General features: G+C 44.3%; 1 protein-coding gene across 2 annotated transcripts in view; it reads right to left on the reverse strand.

The window, feature by feature from the left end:
* Positions 1-19,402, reverse strand: part of HSD17B7 (hydroxysteroid 17-beta dehydrogenase 7) — a 221,178-nt gene that overhangs the window by 152,937 nt on the left and 48,839 nt on the right. For both annotated transcript variants that reach the window (XM_044301943.1, XM_044301942.1), the window contains exon 3: positions 3,190-3,282. In XM_044301943.1, coding sequence (XP_044157878.1) covers positions 3,190-3,282 — 93 coding nt within the window. The remainder of the gene's footprint in view (positions 1-3,189; positions 3,283-19,402) is intronic.

Below are 19,402 nucleotides of genomic sequence, written 5' to 3' on the forward strand. Positions count from 1 at the left end.
AGATCCAGCTGAGACGCCCACTCTGAAACCGCTTTTCCAGCCCAAGCGGAGGCAAAGACTGGCCTAAGAGCGGACCCGGAGGCCGAAAAGATACCCTTTGTAAGGGCCTCTATACGGCGATCCTCAGTGGATTGTAAGGAAGAACCATCTGCGACGGGAATAGCCGTGCTCTTGGACAAACGGGCCACAGGGGGGGTCGACCTTAGGAGGTGACACCCAGTTTGCAATGCAATCCGCCGGGAACGGATAACAAACATCTAACTTTTTCGGCGGGGTAAAACGTGCATCAGGACGGGCCCAGGCCTTAGAAACCACTGACGAAAAGTCAGCATGGAGGGGAAAAACCGCAGACGCCTGCTTCTGGCGAAAAAAGGAAACACTGTTTTTTTCAGGATCAGGAGGATCATCGTGAATCTTAAAGGTATCACGGATATTGTTTATAAGATGGCCCACGGCGGAAGCCAGCTTTGAAGGCAGTGCCGAATCCATATCCCAATCGGAATCAACCAGCTCCCCTTCAGAGGGCAAATCCTGCAATGAGGAAGGACCCGACTGAGAACGCACCCTTGGGGGGGATACCGAAGCATCCGAGGATGACCGGTGATCCGCCCTTGACCGCTTCTGGGATTGACGGGCTCTGGAGGAGTCGCCTGCAGAGAGAGACTCAGACGGGACGGCTAAGACAGCGGACCCGGAGGGCCCAGCAGGGGAATCATCCGGCTGCGACAAGGGCAACACATCTGCAAGTCGGCCCACAACGCTAGTGAGACTAACCACAGCCTGGGAGAGGGATCTAGCCCAGTCAGGGGGATCCAAGAGGCCAGGGGGTGACACAACAGACGGCGGACCCTGCGATGGGTCTTTGCAAAGCGAACAATGCGGGTCAGACTGCCCTTGAGGAAGGGGCGCCTTACATGCAGTGCAGGTATGATACCAAGGTCCCACAGGCACTAAGGGGTCAGACATGTTGGTAGGAGCAATATAAAAAAACTGCGTCCAGGCCAGGGGGCTGCAGTGGAGGAAAGGGTCAACAGTCCTACCAGGTCACAGAGGAGCAGAACGGCAGCGGCAGCAGCAGAAGAACGGCGGCGGCAACCAGAGCAATGGTCCGTCCTGCAGTGAGGATCACAGAAGCACGCAGGCACGAGAGGAGGCGGGACTAGTGAGGCGCGGGAAGAAGGACGTCCGGCCCCTGACTGAAGACCAGCAGGACGCGGCAACGAAAACTCCGCCCCCCCGCCGAACACATTTTCGCGCGCGCACGCAATTCAATCCCGCATCCAAAACACCACATGTCCCACAATGTCCCCCGCCGCAGCGGAAGCGAAAGGTAGGAGCCGAAAGGAGGACAGGGGTAGGCGTCCTGTAAGAACAACGGCCCTGCGCGAACAGCGGTCGCATATACCCGGCCGCTCCTAACAACCCTCCCCCATGAGCGCCGCTCAGTACAGACAGGGCGCCAGGCCGCCCCCGAATCGGAGCAACGAGGCCTAGCAGAAAACGGGGGAGCACAGACGGAACGGAGGGGAGGAAGTCCTACCAGGTCACAAGGGAGGGGGGGGGGGGGAGCGGAACGGCTGCACTAGCCACCTCACCATGCGATGTCTTCACCCTCTTGTCCATCCAGCTGGGGACGCCCCTTCAGCCACTGGCACAGAAGTGACAGTAGCTGGAGAGGGGCTTGCAGGTGGGCGACCCAGTGCTGGCGGGATGCAGGGGAGCATGAGCTGCCCTGGTCCTCCTTTTCTTCTGTGGGGGAGGCAGCAGGGCGGATAACCGGCCCTGGCGCAGCTCAACCCCGGGAAAACAGAGAAGTCTACTGCGACTCTGTTGTCCCTGTGGAAAAAAATCAAGTGGAAAAAATAAAATTAAAAATTAAAAAATTAAAATCTTCTCAAAGACAACTCTGCAGTGCAGAGAGTGTCTTGCCTCCTTGACACTAAGAAAAAAAACTGGAAGTCTCTCTCTCCAGGCTGAGGGTATAGCTGCTGGAGGAGGGGCTTAACAGTCTTTTACTTAGTGTCACGCCTCCTATGGAGATAAGCTATACCCCAAGAGTTCCTGTGTCCCCCAAGGAATTGGGCGAGAAAGAAGGTTTGTACACAAACATAGAAAAGGATTCTTTACGGTAAGAGCAGTGAGACTATGGAACTCTCTGCCTGAGGAGGTGGTGATGGTGAGTACAATAAAGGAATTCAAGAGGGGCCTGGATGTATTTCTGGAGCGTAATAATATTACAGGGTATAGCTTCTAGAGAGGGGTCGTTGATCCAGGGAGTTATTCTGATTGCCCAATTGGAGTCGGGAAGGAATTTTTTTATTCCCCTAAAGTGGGGAAAATTGGCTTCTACCTCACAGGGTTTTTTTTTTGCCTTCCTCTGGATCAACTTGCAGGATAACAGGCCAAACTGGATGGACAAATGCCTTTTTTCGGCCTTATGTACTTTGTTACTATAAAAGAATACCTAACCCAAACTTCTGCGAAGAAGTCCAGGTTTGGGTCTGGGTACCACATTCAGTTTTTTCCTCACGTGCGTGCAAAATGCATTGCACTCGCGCAGAAAAAACTGAATAATGCAACGCAATTGCATACAGTACTGACCCCACTCGCAGGCAAAAAAATAATAAATAAAATTTTAAAAAAAACACACAATTTTCACGCAACACACCCACATCCTATCCGACCCTCACATGCGACAACCATTTTCCCCAAAGTCCAAATCAGAATTTCTAGAAAGTCTTTCATTTGCACTGTACTATATGTCAGCGTAGATCCTGCACTGCAAATCAGTAAACACTGCCTTAGACACCAGCAGAAACTTTCTAGGCATTGATAACCTGGCTCCTGTGATTCCTCCAGTGCTGTGGAATATGTTAGTGCTATATAAGCAATGGAAAATAATACATTATTGCATTCATACAACCATGTCCGTTTGGTGGACTACGAACTGCAAATCCGCAAAAACACAGACAGAGGGCATGTGCACCCCGCATCACGGTGCGGAACCATTGACTCAAAAAATATATAAATAAATAAATAAATAAATATCGGTCCACGATCCGCATGTTGCAGCGAAAGATGGGACATGTCCTATATTTTTGTGGCATAGCCGCAGGTACCCAGAGGCACACAAAATGGACACAGTATAAAGGCACCCTTACAAAAAGTGTTCAAATTAACTTACATTACCTGGAAAACAGACCCTTTACGAAGGCTTTGAGGCTTACTTGAGGATTTGGCATTATACCAGCATTCAGATATAAATAGTCAATCTGTTTATACCTAGAAGTGAAGAAAACACATTTTAGACAATTAGCGCCTTTCACACTTGCCCTATTGATTTATGTTGTTCTGTTCCGTTATAGGAGAACAACAAAAGTCGGCAAAAAACTGACCTGAAGGGAGCCAAATAGATCCCAATGGCATCTGTTCAGTTTCCATTCAGGAGTCTACTCTAAAGGGGTTCTGCATTTTTTTTTTTAACCATCTCAGACCCCCTAGCTTAAACACCCTTAATGACCAGGCCACTTTTTACACTTCTGCACTACACTACTTTCACCGTTTATTGCCACCCAAATGAATTTTACCTCCTTTTCTTCTCACTAATAGAGCTTTCATTTGGTGGTATTTCATTGCTGCTGACAATTTTTTTGTTTTTGTTATTAATCGAAATTTACCTATTTTTTTGAGAAAAAAAAAATTACATTTTCAAATTTTTCAAATAAAACTACATTTCTATATAAATTTTTATCAAAATTTATTGTTCTACATGTCTTTGATAAAATAAATGCAATAAGTATATATTTATTGGTTTGCGCAAAAGTTATAGCGTTTACAAACTATGGTACAAAAATGTGAATTTCCGCATTCTGAAGCAGCTCTGACTTTGAGCACTTGTCATGTTTCCTGAGGTTCGACAATGCCCAGACAGTATAAACACCTAGGGTTGGACGATATCAAAAATATTCAGATGATAACGATATTAAAAAAAAAGTATCGCTATAACGATAAATATCCGTTTTAAAAGGGAAAAAAAACACAAGGAGACGTTACACTGTATGGGGGCAGCCACAAGGAGACGTTATATTGTATGGGGGCCACAAGGAGCACAGCTGCAAGGAGACATTACATAGAGTATGGGGCTGGGGGGCAGCAGCTGCCCCCCCATGTCTTACGGCCACCTGTGTGACTGTGACTTGTCACCTGCCTGCAAGGCTGCCACCACCATAATTCCTTCTTGTTGGTCATTCTCATGTCATGGGGGAGCAGGGAGGTCCTGGAGGGAGTCGAGGGACTAATATTGGCTCACTGTGGAGCATGCAGCTAGTGGCAGGCATGAAGGACTGCATGGGCCAAGACATATAATAACTGGGGTAACAGGCAGAGTGGAGTGACATTACACCTTTTAATAGCTGCCCGTCCGGCAGCTGTGATATATAGGGTCGACGCTCTTCTCTCCGCAGAGGGTGGGGGTCGGTCGGAGTCGGACGGAGTGTGGGTTCTTCGCTGACTGACTTTCCCGCCACTCGCTGCTGTACTGCGCTGCTCAACACAGCCTGGGGGCGTCACCTGATTCTGATGTTGGACGTCGGTCAGTGGGCGGAGACAGCATATTCCGAGCAAGCAGGAGGAGCCGCTGGTAGATATAGATAATGATGGGGGAGGTAAGGGGCGCAGCAGACTCAGTTTTTAAAGCTATGACATCACGAAATATACCGCGGCATTAGGAAACGGCGATATCGCCATATCGCAGTTTTTTTAATACCGCGGTATATCGAAAAACCGGTATATATCGCCCAACCCTAGAAACACCCCTTAAATGACCCCATTTCGGAAAGTAGACACCATAGGGTATTCACTGATGGGCATAGTGAGTTCATGGTAGTTTTTATTTTTTGTCACAAGTTAGCGGAAAATGATGATTATTTTTTTATATTTTTTCTTACAAAGTCTCATATTCCACTAACTTGTGACAAAAAAATAAAAATTTCCATGAACTCACCATGCCCATCACGAAATACCTTGGGGTGTCTTCTTTCCAAAATGATGTCACTTGCGGGGGAGTTATACTGCCTTGGCATTTTAGGGGCCCTAATGCGTGAGAAGTAGTTTGAAATCCAAATGTGTAAAAAATGTCCTGTGAAATCCTAAAGGTGCTCTTTAGAATTTGTGCCCCTTTGCCCACCTAGGCTGCAAAAAAAGTGTCACACATGTGGTATCGCCGTACTCAGAAGTAGGGCAACATGTTTTGGGGTGTATTTTTACATATACCCATGCTGGGTGAAAGAAATCTCTCTAGAAGTCAACTTTTAACATTTTAATACAAAGTTGTCATTTTAGAGAGATATTTCTCTTAACTAGCATGGGAATATGTAAAAAGACACCCCAAAACACATTGCCCTACTTCTCCTGAGTACGGCAATACCACGTATGTGACACTTTTTTGCAGCCTAGGTGGGCTAAGGGGCACAAATTCTAAAGAGCACCTTTAGGATTTCACAGGGCATTTTTATTTATTTTTTTACACATTTGGATTTCAAACTACTTCTCACGCATTAGGGCCCCTAAAATGCCAGGGCAGTATAACGGAAAATGATGATTATTTTTTTTTTAGGAGTGCATTTTTAGACATTTGGATTCCAGACTTCTTCTCACGCTTTAGGGCCCCTAAAATGCCAGGGCAGTATAAATACCCCACGTGACCCCATTTTGGAAAGAAGACACCCTAAGGTATTTCGTGATGGGCATAGCGAGTTCATGGAAGTTTTTATTTTTTGTCACAAGTTAGTGGCGTATGAGACTTTGTAAGGAAAAAAAAGAAAAAAGAAAATCATCATATTCCGCTAACGTATGACAAAAAATAAAAACTTCTATGAACTCACTATGCCCATCTGCGAATACCTTGGGGTGTCTTCTTTCCAAAATGGGGTCATTTGTGGGGTGTTTGTACTGCCCTGGAATTTGAGGGTCTCCGCAATCATTACATGTATGGGGAGGGGAAAGGCGTCTGCCAGGATATAGGAGCTCCCCACAACATCCATACCCACTTAGCTCGTATGCCCTGGCATATTTTTTTTTTTATATACAAAGTGATTGCCAAAGCATATGAACACCACCGCCCCCTCAGCTCATAAGCCTCGGCCAACATATCTTTTTTACTGCAGAGGAGAAATTTCGTCTTGCAGTGCCGCATACACCGACGTTTGTGTAATCTGACAGCAGCACAATGCTTCTGTCAGAATGCACATCAGTGCTGCAAAAAAAAAAAAAAAAAAAAAAAACAGGCCGCAACGTAATAAATTTATTAACAGGAACTTTATAATAACATTTGAACAGAACATAAACTTTTATGAACTTTTGAAACAGAACATTAACTTTTTTGCTTACCGGTGATTTTTTTTGTTTTGCTTTTTTTTACCTTTTATAGGACAAACCTTTCCTTCCCCATGGGACAATGTGCAAAGCGCAAATTGCCCAGAGATGTGGCAAAGTACATTATGCACTTTGTCCCAGGTGAAAGGAGAGGTTTGCAGCAGCTGTGAGTGAAATGGCCCTAAGAGCCCTGTGTGCCTGTCCTGTGAGATGCAATACCTATGCTAAGTGTACCTGTGTGTGGTACTTCCGGAAACACTCCCCTAAGCATAGGGCAGGGTGGTCAGGGCAGTCAGGACAGAAATAGCGGTTGTCACGCCTTATTCCACTCCTGCTACAGACATTTTTTTCGGGGTGGTTCTTGGTTTGAGGTACCAGCAACGACATTCGGAAAATGTTGCTCGTGTAGACAGCTCACTACACTGGTGGTTGGGGCCACGGAACCTCCTGGATACAGGAGGTTCTCGATTATCGCTCCCTGAAATCTGAAGAAGGATCTTGTTCTCCCAGCCTTAATGTAGAGAACAAAACTATTATACAGTGCCAATTGAATTAAACATACAGACACCTTCTTATACCAGCGTATGGTTCTGCAGGAAAGTAAATAAGGAGCCAACATCTGGTCATTGAAGTCCACCCCTCCCATGAGCGAATTATAGTTGTGGACACAGAGGGGCTTTTCAATGACTCCAGTTGCGCGTTCAATTTCGATTGACGTGTCTGCGTGAAGGGAGGAGAGCATGTAAACGTCACGCTTGTCTGTCCATTTCACCGCAAGCAATTCTTCGTTACACAAGGCAGCCCTCTCCCCCCCCTTGCAAGACGGGTGGTAACGAGCCGTTGGGGGAAGCCCCGGCGACTAGGTCGCGCAGTGCCACAGCAGCCAATCTGTTCTAAAAACAAATGCCTGAAGACGGGCACACTTGTGTAAAAATTGTCTACATAAAGATAGTACCCCTTGCCAAATAAGGGTGACACCAAGTCTCAGACTGTCTTCCCACTGCTCCCCAGGTAGTCAGGGCAACCGACCGGCTCCAGGGTCTGATCTTTACCCTCAGACTCGAAATCTGTGTGTAAAGCCTGTGGCCCTTTGACAGAGCTTATACAATTTGACCCCATACCGGGCGCGCTTGCTTGGGATGTATTGTTTGAAGCCAAGGCGCCCGGTAAAATGTATAAGGGACTCGTCTATGCAGATGTTTTGCTCAGGGGTATACAAATCTGCAAATTTGGTGTTAAAGTGGTCTATGAGGGGCCGAATTTTGTGGAGCCGGTTAAAAAAAAAAAAAAAAAAAAAAAACCAGTGCCGATCCGATCTGAGATGTCTCAACCCGTACTCCAGACTGGGCGGTGAAAGGGGGAACTACTGGTGCGGCTGAAGTTGGGGGGCTGCCAATCAGGGTTTGCCAGCACCTCAGGGACTCTACGGTCCTGTGTCTGCGGTGGCTGGGAAACTAAGGGCTCTTTCACACCTGCGTTCTTTTCTTCCGGCATAGAGTTCCGTCGTTGGGGCTCTATGCCGGAAGAATCCTAATCAGTTTTATCCTAATGCATTCTGAATGGAGTGAAATCCGTTCAGGAGGCATCAGGATGTTTTCAGTCCCGGACCGGAACGTTTTTGGGCCGGAGAAAATACTGCAGCATGCTGCGCTTTTTGCTCCGGCCAAAAATCCTGAAGACTTGCCGCAAGGCCGGATCCGGAATTAATGCCCATTGAAAGGCATTGATCCGGCCTTAAGCTAAACGTCGTTTCGGCGCATTGCCGGATCCGACGTTTAGCTTTTTTTAGAGTGGGTACCATGGCTGCCGGGACGCTAAAGTCCTTGCAGCCATGGTAAAGTGTAGTGGGGAGCAGTATACTTACCGTCCGTGCGGCTCCCGGGGCGCTCCAGAGTGACGTCAGGGCGCCCCAGGAGCATGGATCACGTGATCGCATGGCACGTCATCCATGCGCATGGGGTGCTCTGACATCATTCTGGAGCGCCCCAGGAGCCGCACGGACTGTAAGTATACCGCTCCCCACTACTACTATGGCAACCAGGACTTTAATAGCGTCCTGGCTGCCATAGTAACACTGAAAGCATTTTGAAGACTGATTAGTCTTCAAATGCTTTCAGTTCACTTGCGTTTTTCCGGATCCGGCGTGTAATTCCAGCAAGTGGAGTACACGCCGGATCCGGACAACGCAAGTGTGAAAGAGACCTAATGCACGTGCCACCGTACCAGCTTCAACTGTCCTTCTGGTGCTCGCCACTTCACCATGTTCTACAGCAGTGCTGGTACTTGGTCTAGGATGGGCTGCGCTGCTGGTGTATGCCTCACCACGTAATCCGACAGCGCCAGCCCAACTCTGCTGCCCTTGAAGCGGATCCTGCGCAACCTGTGGTCTAGCAACACGGAGCCGGGTACGCCTGGTGGTATCAGAGACCTCAACCTCATCATCCGAACTTTGGGTCAGACTGCCACTGCTTTCTACAGGTTTGTATTCTGACCCGCTGGATTCATCAGATGAGGGTTCCCATTTCTCATCCGACTGGGTCAGAAGCCTGTAGGCCTCTTCAGAAGAATACCCCTTACTTTCCATTTGGTTAACTAAATTTAGGGGGTATTCCTTGAGACTACCCAACAAACAAAAGCAAGCCTGTCTTACAAATTGGAGGCTAGCGAAGTACCGGAAGCTGCTGCGATTGATAAAAATATCAAAACTGATTTTTTTTATCGCCGCAGCGCTTGTGAAGTGATTGTGCAGTGATCAAAAAAAAAATTAAAAAAAATGTTGTCACCGCGGCGGGCGTGGGTGAACGCACGTGTGGGCGACTGATCAGGCAAACACTGCGATTTAGGTGGAGGGCGAACTAAGGTTGACACTAATACTATTATAGATCTGACTGTGGTCGGTTCTGATCACTTACAGATACTATAAAAGTACCAATGCCGATTAGCGATACGCTAATCAGCGAATCAGTGACTGCGGTGCAGTGGGCTGGCGCTAACCGACGCTAACTACCTAACAAAGGGGCCTAAACTAACCTAAAACCTAACACCTATAAGGTGTTAAATGGCTTCTGATTCGATTTTTTAAAAGTCACCAACCTGCCAGCGATGATCATTGGCTGGTAGGCTGGTGACGAACTTCTGATGTAACGATTCCCGGCCCGCACTGCGCATGTGCGGGCCGGCTCTGCTCGAAATCTCGCAAGAGGACGCATCGGCGCGTCCAGGAGGAACAGGGCCGCCGCCAGGACGCAAATCTGCGTGCGGCGGTCCTGAGGAGGTTAATTTATACATCAATAGAAGGATAGGCCCTAAGGTAGTAAAATAAATCTAAATAGCTGCTTGTAAGCAATCACACAAATATTCACGCAAGTAAGAAACTTAGTGCAGTGCGCGGCGGCACTTGGTATGGAAAACCTTGTTCCTACCGCTCTGTCGTCCGGATCCAGTATGCAATCAGTATCCAGGTAAGTACCAATTAATCCACTTAGAGGACACTGTATGCTGCAATACCTGTAGGGTATAATTTGGGGTCTATTATGTCTATAATATAGACCTGTGGTGGAATGGCCCTAGCCTCGATGTTGGAGCAGTCTCACCACAGGGCACTAGTTCTTAAAAGGGTGACCCGTCCGGAACCGGTCCCTGTCCGCTGGCCCCGATACAGCCGTATCCTAATCCCAGTCCCTACATGCACGTTTCATATTCAAGTAGAACAATCACCAGGGGAATTAGTCAGGATATCTAGGCAAGATGAGAATCAAGGGAAGATTTTGGTGGGAGTATATGGACCCAAAACCCACACAATCAACAGTAAGATAAACTGTTCCCTCAGTGGATGGAGAGGTGATACCAGTTATAACACCTCACCACCCAATAGTTGTAAGGAAGAGGGGGGAAAGGGAGAACTGGCTGATAACGCCACGGTCAATAGATCTTACCCCGCTGTCAATGCGAGGCCAAAATGTCTTGGAGGTCCTCATTGTACCACTTGCAACACACCTACTACATTTGAAACAACCCTCGGGTTTACGGTCCAACCAGATGCCAAGTGTTGGACCTCTAGAGTAGCGACTATGGATCAAGATATCCCTGAGACTTTGGCCCCTTCTAAATGTTATTTGTGGGTAATTATGTACAATCGCACAGATATCAGGGTCCATAATGAGGATTGGCCAGTGTTTTTTTTTTTAAGGATGTCTCTTACTTTGTCAGACATCCCATCAAATGTGCCAATCAGGCGAATCTTATGATCCCCTCGCTTTTTGAGTCAGGAGATCTGTGCTGGATGTCGATCTAGCCCTCTGGAACACCTGTCACAACACAATGTCTGGGTAACCTCTAGTGCAAAACCTTTCCCTGAGGTCCCGAGTTGGTTAAAAACAACCACACACACACACACCTCACGGTTTTCGGAGCAGTTACAATGTACACGCAAGTACTGCCTTCCCTTTTTAAGAGGGGTGGGATGGCTACTAGACCAGTGTAAAACTGAGTTTGTAGAGGTAGGTTTTCTCTGTAGACTGTGGTGCACCCCCTAGATTTACCCCCTAGAAATACAATTGTCCAAGAATGGCAACGAGTTTGGGTCCACCTCATAAGTAAATCTTAAGACAATTTCATTACAGTTGACTTTGTCCACAAACTGTGTGAAGGTGGGTCTGGAAACATGCCAAATGATGAATATGTCATCGATGTACCGGGCTCACAACAAAATGGCCCCGGTACTCGACAACATGCCTTCACCAAAAACCACAGTGGATTCCCACCAGTCCAGGAGCAGGTTGGCATAAGATGGTGCACAAGAACAAAATGTTCGACAGCTCTCAGGCCAAACTCGCGGAGGATTGAAGAATACATTGCCTCCACGTCAATGCTCGCCAGCATCGAATGTTTCTCGATAGTGATGCCGTCCAATCTCTTGAGGAGATCCATTGTGTGCCTAATGTATGATGAAAGTGTTGTCACGAAGGGCATGAGGATCTTATCAATGTACACGCCTAGATTTTGGCAAATACTCCCAACGCCTGACAATTGGTCTGCCTTTAAAGGGGTGTTGTCCCCTATTTTTGGCAGACTGTAGAATGTCGCTGTTACAGGGAGACTGGGATTGAGGAAGTCATACTGCTACTTTGAAATCAGTTTTCTATTCATTGCATCTGTCAGTAATCCCTTGAGTTCAAGTAGGTATGAATCAGTGGGATTGGAGGCCAAGATCGCATAGTTTCCTCTGTCCTGTAGAATCTGGGCACACATTGATTGATAATCTGACCGATTCATAACCACAGTGTTTCCCAATTTGTTGGAGGGTTTAAAGGGAACCTGTCACCGGGATTTTGTGTATAGAGCTGATGACATGGGTTACTAGATGGCAGCTAGCACATCCGCAATACCCAGTCCCCACAGCTCTGTGTGCTTTTATTGTGTAAAAAAAATAATATTGATACATATGCAAATTAACCTGAGATGAGTCCTGTCCCTGATCTCAGGAACAGGATTCATCTAAGGTTAACCCAAGTCAAGGCACTTTCGTCCATCACTGTTTTTGTAGAATTTGTGCCAACGTAATTTACAAACAAACAGTTGTAAATCTTTGACCCAGATAAAAGGATCAAAAACGGCGAGTTGGGACAAATGAAAGGCCATTTCAGTCTCAAGTAAACTCCTATCCGATAAATGAATTATTTTTGGGCCGTCTGCTCTCAGGGGTTGGTACGATTTCTGAAGTGGTAGGTCACTCCCTGATCTAAAAAAGTATTAGTGGGCGTAGTGGAGTAACCTCCACCTCTACCACCCCCTACCCGGGATTTCCTTTTTTTTTTAAATCAAGATTGGGCCTGTTTGTTCCCATTCACTGTCTGATATGTTGGTCTCAGTCATGGACAAATCGGAATTATTCTCCCTAATTGGGGAGACTAAATAGGCTTGGTTAAACTCTTGGAGATTAAATTGCCTGTGTTTTCTCTCTCTCAAAAAATACTGGAATTTCTCAATTGATGCTTGTAACTGTAGTTCCTTATTATTATATTCAGAATCTTGGGCAAATGTCTTGGCCACCTCAATCTGTATTTTAAGTTTGCTTGTGAGACTTTCAAGATTAATCTTTTCCTCTTCTAACAACAAGGTCATAAATTGTAGGGAGCTCCAAGTTGCAACGTCCTCCCAGCGGCTATTTAATCCCGGACTCCGGTTTCTCTGGGCCTGAATCAAGGTGATTCTAAGACCCCTGGGGACAATGTTGTGTTTTATATAGTTATCCAAACTCTGGACCTCCCACCATATGGCGCTTCTGAAGATGCTTAAAGGCAACCTTAAATGATGGAGTAAACTCAGGGACATCTTGGTCCGTAGTCCCTACTCTCCAGGTCCAACACTTGGCATCTGGTTGGACCGTAAATCCGAGGGTTGTTTCAGATGTAGTGGGTGTGTTGCCTTTGGTACAATGAGGACCTCCAAGACATTTTTCAGGACCAACTTACAACAAACCTTCCATATTCATGACTTTACCTGCCACAGCTGTGGTGTGATCTATAAGATCACCTGCGACTGCAAAATGGAGTACATAGGCAAAACAAAGAGGGAGTTGCGAAGACGAGTTGGGGAGCACCTTGGTGATATAGCCAACAAGAAAGACACAGCTGTGTCGAGACACGTGCATTAATGTCACCAAGGAGATCCGTGATGCATTAGGGTTGTAGGCATTGAACTGATAAAACCACCTGTTAGAGGGGGCGATTGGGACAGTCTACTGTTGCAGTGTGAGGCACGGTGGATTTTCCTGTTGCGTACGGTCTCACCGACTGGACTATATGAGCAGCTGAATTTTAGCTGCTTCATTCGAATATCCCCCAGGTTATACTGTGCTCTAAACATAATTTATTTTTAGGTTCAAAGATTTTGGATAGCGTGCTTTTAGGGATTGGTTTATATCCTAATATGCGCTCCAAATATAGTTCTTTTTCCTTGCCTTTTTGATGGAGTAACAATATATAGCTAATCACTGGCTTCAAATATATAAACAAGAGGTACCGTATTTTTCGCTTTATAAGACGCACTTCCCCCCCTCCCCCAATGTCTGTGCTTATAAAACGAATACTAGTGAGCGCTCCCATTATGGAAGCGCTCACTAGTATGTATTAGGAGCGGGGAGCGCAGGTAATATTTACCCTCCCTGGTCTGCACACAAATCAAATATGCTACACAATTGCCCTGAAAGTTGGTATAGAACACTCTGGTCTCACAGGACTTATTTTTTCTAGAAAGACTATGGGGCATGAGAGAGAGGGAGAAAGACACACATACACACATACACACACACACACACACACACACACACACTAGAATGCTACTCTGCATTTCCGAGCAATATATATGAGTTTTCTGAGGCTATTCTCTCATTACAGAGAGAACCTACTTTACGTAGTACGTGTGTGGAATATTGTAGGCAAGGCAATTGCTCCTCTGGGAAAGATATTCAAATTAGCTTTTCTAAGCCTATGTGATGACAGCAGATGTAAGATGTGATAATTTTCATATATTTTCTTCAGTAACCCAAAGGAGCATTGACTGGCATTGACTCCGCACTACTTTTTTGCAGTGCAGAGTCACAGCCATAAACACCGCTTATGGCTGTGACTTCCGCAGTGCTTCTGTGGGGTTCCGTATCTCCGTGATTCCCGACCCATTGAAGTGAAAGGGTCTGCGATCCGCATGCGGCTGCCCCACAGTATGCCCCGGTATGCAGGCCGCAATACGGCCACAGTCGTGTGCATGAGCCCTTAAAAGAGTTTTCCAAGATTTAATACTGATAACCTCTGCTCTGGATAGGTCATCAGTATCTGATTGGTGGGGGTCTGACACCTGAGATCCCCATTGATCAGCCATTTGAGAAGGGGTTGAGCTGCGCCTAGGCCACATGGCCGATAAACATGTCATCACTGGCCTAAGTAAAAAAGCTGTAAGAAGGCCGCGACGCTACCGTGAGCACCGCTGCGGGGGTTTTGGGTGTTTGAGGATAGGTTATCAGTATAAAAGTCCTGTAAAACCCCTTTAACTCTTGGGAAAAGACAACAGTCTTGGAAATATCCTGCACTTCTGGAGAATGCAACTACAGTCGTGGCCAAAAGTTTTGAGAATTACATAAATATTGGAAATTTGAAAAGTTGCTGCTTAAGTTTTTATAATAGCAATTTGCATATACTCCAGAATGTTATGAAGAGTGATCAGATTAATTGCATAGTACTTCTTTGCCATAATGAACTTAATCCCCCCAAAAAAAACTTCCACTGCATTTCATTGCTGTCATTAAAAGGACCTGCTGAGATCATTTCAGTAATAGTCTTGTTAACTCAGGTGAGAATGTTGATGAGCACAAGGCTGGAGATCATTATGTCAGGCAGAAATTTTGTTAAAATGGCAGACTTGACCTGTTAAAAGGAGGGTGATGCTTGAAATCATTGTTTTTCCATTGTTAACCATGGTGACCTGAAAAGAAAAAAAAAAAAGCGAGCAGCCATCATTGCATTGCATAAAAATGGCTTCACAGGCAAGGATATTGTGGCTACTAAGATTGCACCTCAATCAACAATTTATAGGATCATCAATAACTTCAAGGAAAGTGGTTCAATTCTTGTTAAGAAGGCCTCAGGGCGTCCAAGAAAGTACAGCAAGCGCCAGGATCATCTCCTAAAAGAGGATTCAGCTGCGGGATCGGAGTGCCATCAGTGCAGAGCTTGCTCAGGAAAGGCAGCAGGTAGGAGTGAGCGCATCTGCACGCACAGTGAGGCAAAGACTTTTGGAAGATGGTCTGGTGTCAAGAAGGGCTGCAAAGAAGCCACTTCAGGGACAGATTGATCTTCTGCAGAAAATATGGTGAATGGACTGCTGAGGACTGGGGCAAAGTCATATTCTCCGATGAAGCCTCTTTACGATTGTTTGGGGCATCAGGAAAAAGGCTTGTCCGGAGAAGAAAAGGTGAGCGCTACCATCAGTCCTGTGTCATGCCAACAGTAAAGCTTCCAGAGACCATTCATGTGTGGGGTTGCTTCTCATACAAGGAAGTGGGCTCACTCACAATTTTGCCCAAAAACACAGCCATGAATAAAGACTGGTACCAAAACACCATCCAACAGCAACTTCTTCCAACAGTTTGGTGAAGAACAATGCATTTTCCAGCATGATGAAGCACCGTGCCATAAGGCAAAAGTGATAACTAAGTGGCTCGGGGACCAAAACGTTGACATTTTGGGGTCATGGCCTGAAAAGTCCCCAGATCTTAATTCCATTGAGAACTTGTGGTCAATCCTCAAGAGGCGGGTGAACAAAAACCCACAAATTTTGACAAACTCCAAGAAGTGATTATGAAATAATGGGTTGCCAGTAGTCAGAAATTGGCCCAGAAGTTGATTGAGAGCATGCCCAGTCGAATTGCAGCGTTCCTGAAAAAGAAGGGCCAACACTGCAAATACTGACTTTGCATAAAGGTTATGTAATTGTCGATAAAAGCCTTTGAAAACAACTTATGAAGTGCATGTAATTATATTTCACTACATCACAGAAAGAACTGAAACAAAGATCTAAAAGCAGTTTAGCAGCAAACTTTGTGAAAACGAATATTTGTGTCAGTCTCAAAACTTTTGGCCACGACTGTACTTTATGACAAGGCGCAGGCCTTGTCATAAATTAGGTGTCATCCATCAGCTGTTCATGTGTTAGAGGGAAATCTTTATGTCTTCAACTGCACCTAAAAACAGGGGAAAATTAAGATACACATGTCTGGCCCGCTGACCCCACCCCCTTGAGTTAAGTAGTGAGGGCGACATAACTTGTGACAAAATTTGTTGCTGTACAGTCTAAGGTTACTTTCACACTAGCGTTTTGGCTTTCCGTTTGCGAGATCCATTCAGGGCTCTCAAAAGTGGTCCAAAACTGATCAATTTTGCCCTAATGCATTCTAAATAGAAAAGGATCCGCTCAGACTACATCAGTTTGCCTCCATTCAGTCACCATTCTGCTCTGGAGGCGGACACCAAAAAGCTGCCTGCAGCGTTTTGCTCTCCACCTGATGAAGCAGAGCCAAACAGATCCGTCCTGGCACACAATGTAAGTCAATAGGGACAGATCCATTTTCTCTGACACAATCTGGCACAATAGAAAACTGATCCGTTCCTATTGACTTTCAATGGTTTTCAAGATGGATCAGTCATGGCTATAGAAGACATAATACAACCAGATCCATTCATGATGGATGCATGCGGTTGTATTATTGCAACTGAAGCGTTTTTGCAGATCCATGACAGATCCGCAAAAAACGCTAGTGTGAAAGTAGCCTAAGAAAGATGTCCAAAAACTACAAGCTGACTCGAATACTCTGAGTGACTGAGCATTAACTTGGCAAATGAGGTTCAATGTGGATAAATGTAAAGTTATGCATCTTGGTAGTAATAATTAGAGAGGAGTGAATTTCATATTTTGAAATTCGTTCACACTTCGTTTATTGGTTAAAGGTGAATTGGGCTATGGATTCTGTTACCACAAACCATAACGCAATTCTATGACAGAATGAGTCCTCCCCTGCATAATGGAAACGGAAAGGACCAGTTTTGCAGCCCATAGACTTCTATTATGACGGAATGAATAATGCAATGCCTCTAAAGGCATTCCGTTATGCATTCAGTCACAGAATTGCGTTATGGTCTGTGGTAACAGAATCCATAGCGCAGTTCACCTTTAACCAACAAACTAAGTGTGAACGAAATTCAAAATATGAAATTCGCTTATCTCCAGTAATAATCTCTGTGCTTCATATGTCCTAGGGGATAGAACACTGGGAAAGTCACTTGTAGAGAAGGATTTGGGTGTCCTTTTAGATCATAGACTAAATAACAGCACACAATGTCAATAAGCATTCTAAGGCTACCAGGATATTGTCATTTCTGGGTACCAGTACATAGAAAGGATGCTTTGGAACTGGAAAAAGTACAGAGGAGAGCGACTAAACCAGGGTGGATTTGATTTAAAATCAAACTTATTTAAAATCACAATTTAAAATCACTAGTCAGTAAGGCTTGATTTAAATCATAGTTTTCTACATAAAGACTAATTCTTGCTGGTATAACTTATAATATGCAAGTAGATGAAGATTTTTAGAATAACAACTTTGCATATTAGTTTGATTAGGTTGATTCTGTATGCATAGGTTTGTAGAAGTTAGGATTAAGGTAGTTTTCTCAACTCTGTTCATATTATAACATTTTTGCTGTGAAGAAGAGGCATGTGATCTCTGCTGAGTCAAATTCAGTTTTGAGAACTGCAAAAGTAAACCAAGCATCTGTGATGATATCTTGTCGGCAGAGAAACTGCACAATAATCTTACAAAAACCTCTGGAAGAGCATGACATTGTGAATGGAATAACAGAATTTATTTTCCCCAAAAATTTAACATATACAGCCTTTTTCTACATAATTAAAAAACTAAACCCTTATTTCATGATGGAATAACCCTTGTATGGTAATATCATTTTCCTCAAAAAGCATTTTATCTAAAAAAAAAAATAATAATTTTTTTAAATCATTGATTTTTATCCACCCTGGACTAAACTGATAAGGGGCATGGAGCGTCTTAGTTATGACAAAAGGTTAAATAAATGTAAATATTTTAGTCTTGAGAAGAGACCTCAAAGGGGGAACATGATAAACGCATACAAATATATAAATGGGCCATACAAAGAATATAGTGAAAAGCTGTTCCATACAAAACACCCTCAAAAAAGGGGGCACTGCCTCCGACTGGAGAAGAAAAAGTTCAGACTCCAGAAGCGTCAAAGTAAATGACATTAATGCTTATGAAAAGGTGTACAGACAGTACAGTCTCACTTCCTTTCTGGGATTTGCTTCCCCACCCAACGCTTGATTTAATTTGAAGGGGTATTTTTTCAACTGTATTAACTATGTAACTATGGCAAAAAAATAAAAATGTAAATACGCCACAAAAGAGGTGCAGGCAGATGAGAAATTTCCCTCGTTGTTATTTCTGATTTACTTGAAAACTAAAAGGAGGCGTTTAAAAGACTTTTGGGGTCATATATCGAACTGTTGTAACGTAAAACTGGCTTAGTTATCCATAGCAACCAATCAGATTCCACATGTCATTTTCCAAATGAGTTGTCAAAAATGAAAGGTGGAATCTGGTTACTATGGGCAACTAAGCCAGTTCTACTTCTCACGAGTTTGATAAATGACCCCATTTATATTTAGGCACGACAATACACCATAGCCTGTAACCAAGTTACCTCCTGCTTAGCTGATACAAAAAGTGACAAGGAGAGAACCCATTTCTGTGAATCCAATATGCACTTTTTAAAAAGCTCCTATTACTGGAAAACACACTGGGCAATATTTATCAAAAGTGGCTTAGATGCCCCTAGCAACCAAATTCCATCTTTCATTTTGTAAAGGAGCTTTGAAAAATTAAAGGTGGAATCCAATTGGCTGCTTCGACATCAGTTATTTTTCATTAAAAAAAAAAAAAAAAAAAAAAAATATCCTCTGCATCAGTTATGCACACTTGGCATAACGGGCTAGAAAAACGTTATTTTTAAACAAAATAAAAAGAATAGAAAAATAACAGTGATGTTAACAGTCCTTAACCCCTTAATGACCGGGCTCATTTTCACCTTCAGGACCATGTCATTTTAAGTGCTGATAACTTTAAAACACTTTGACTTATCCAGGTCATTCTGAGATTGTTGTTTTTTCGTCACATATTGTACTTCATGACACTAATAAAATGAAGTAAAAAAATAATATATATTTATTTTTCTAAAAAAATATAAATAAAAAAATACCCAAAATTTGTAAAAAAAAAAAAAAAAAAAAAATGCAAATTTCCAAGTTTTAATTTCTCTACTTCTATAATACATAGTAATACCAACAAATATAGTTATTACTTTACATTCCCCATATGTCTACTTCATGTTTGGATCATTTTGGGAATTACATTTTATTTTGTGGGTATGTTACAAGGCTTAGAAGCAAA

This window comes from Bufo gargarizans, chromosome 7, assembly GCF_014858855.1.
Source record: "Bufo gargarizans isolate SCDJY-AF-19 chromosome 7, ASM1485885v1, whole genome shotgun sequence".
In the NCBI taxonomy this organism is placed as follows: domain Eukaryota; kingdom Metazoa; phylum Chordata; class Amphibia; order Anura; family Bufonidae; genus Bufo; species Bufo gargarizans.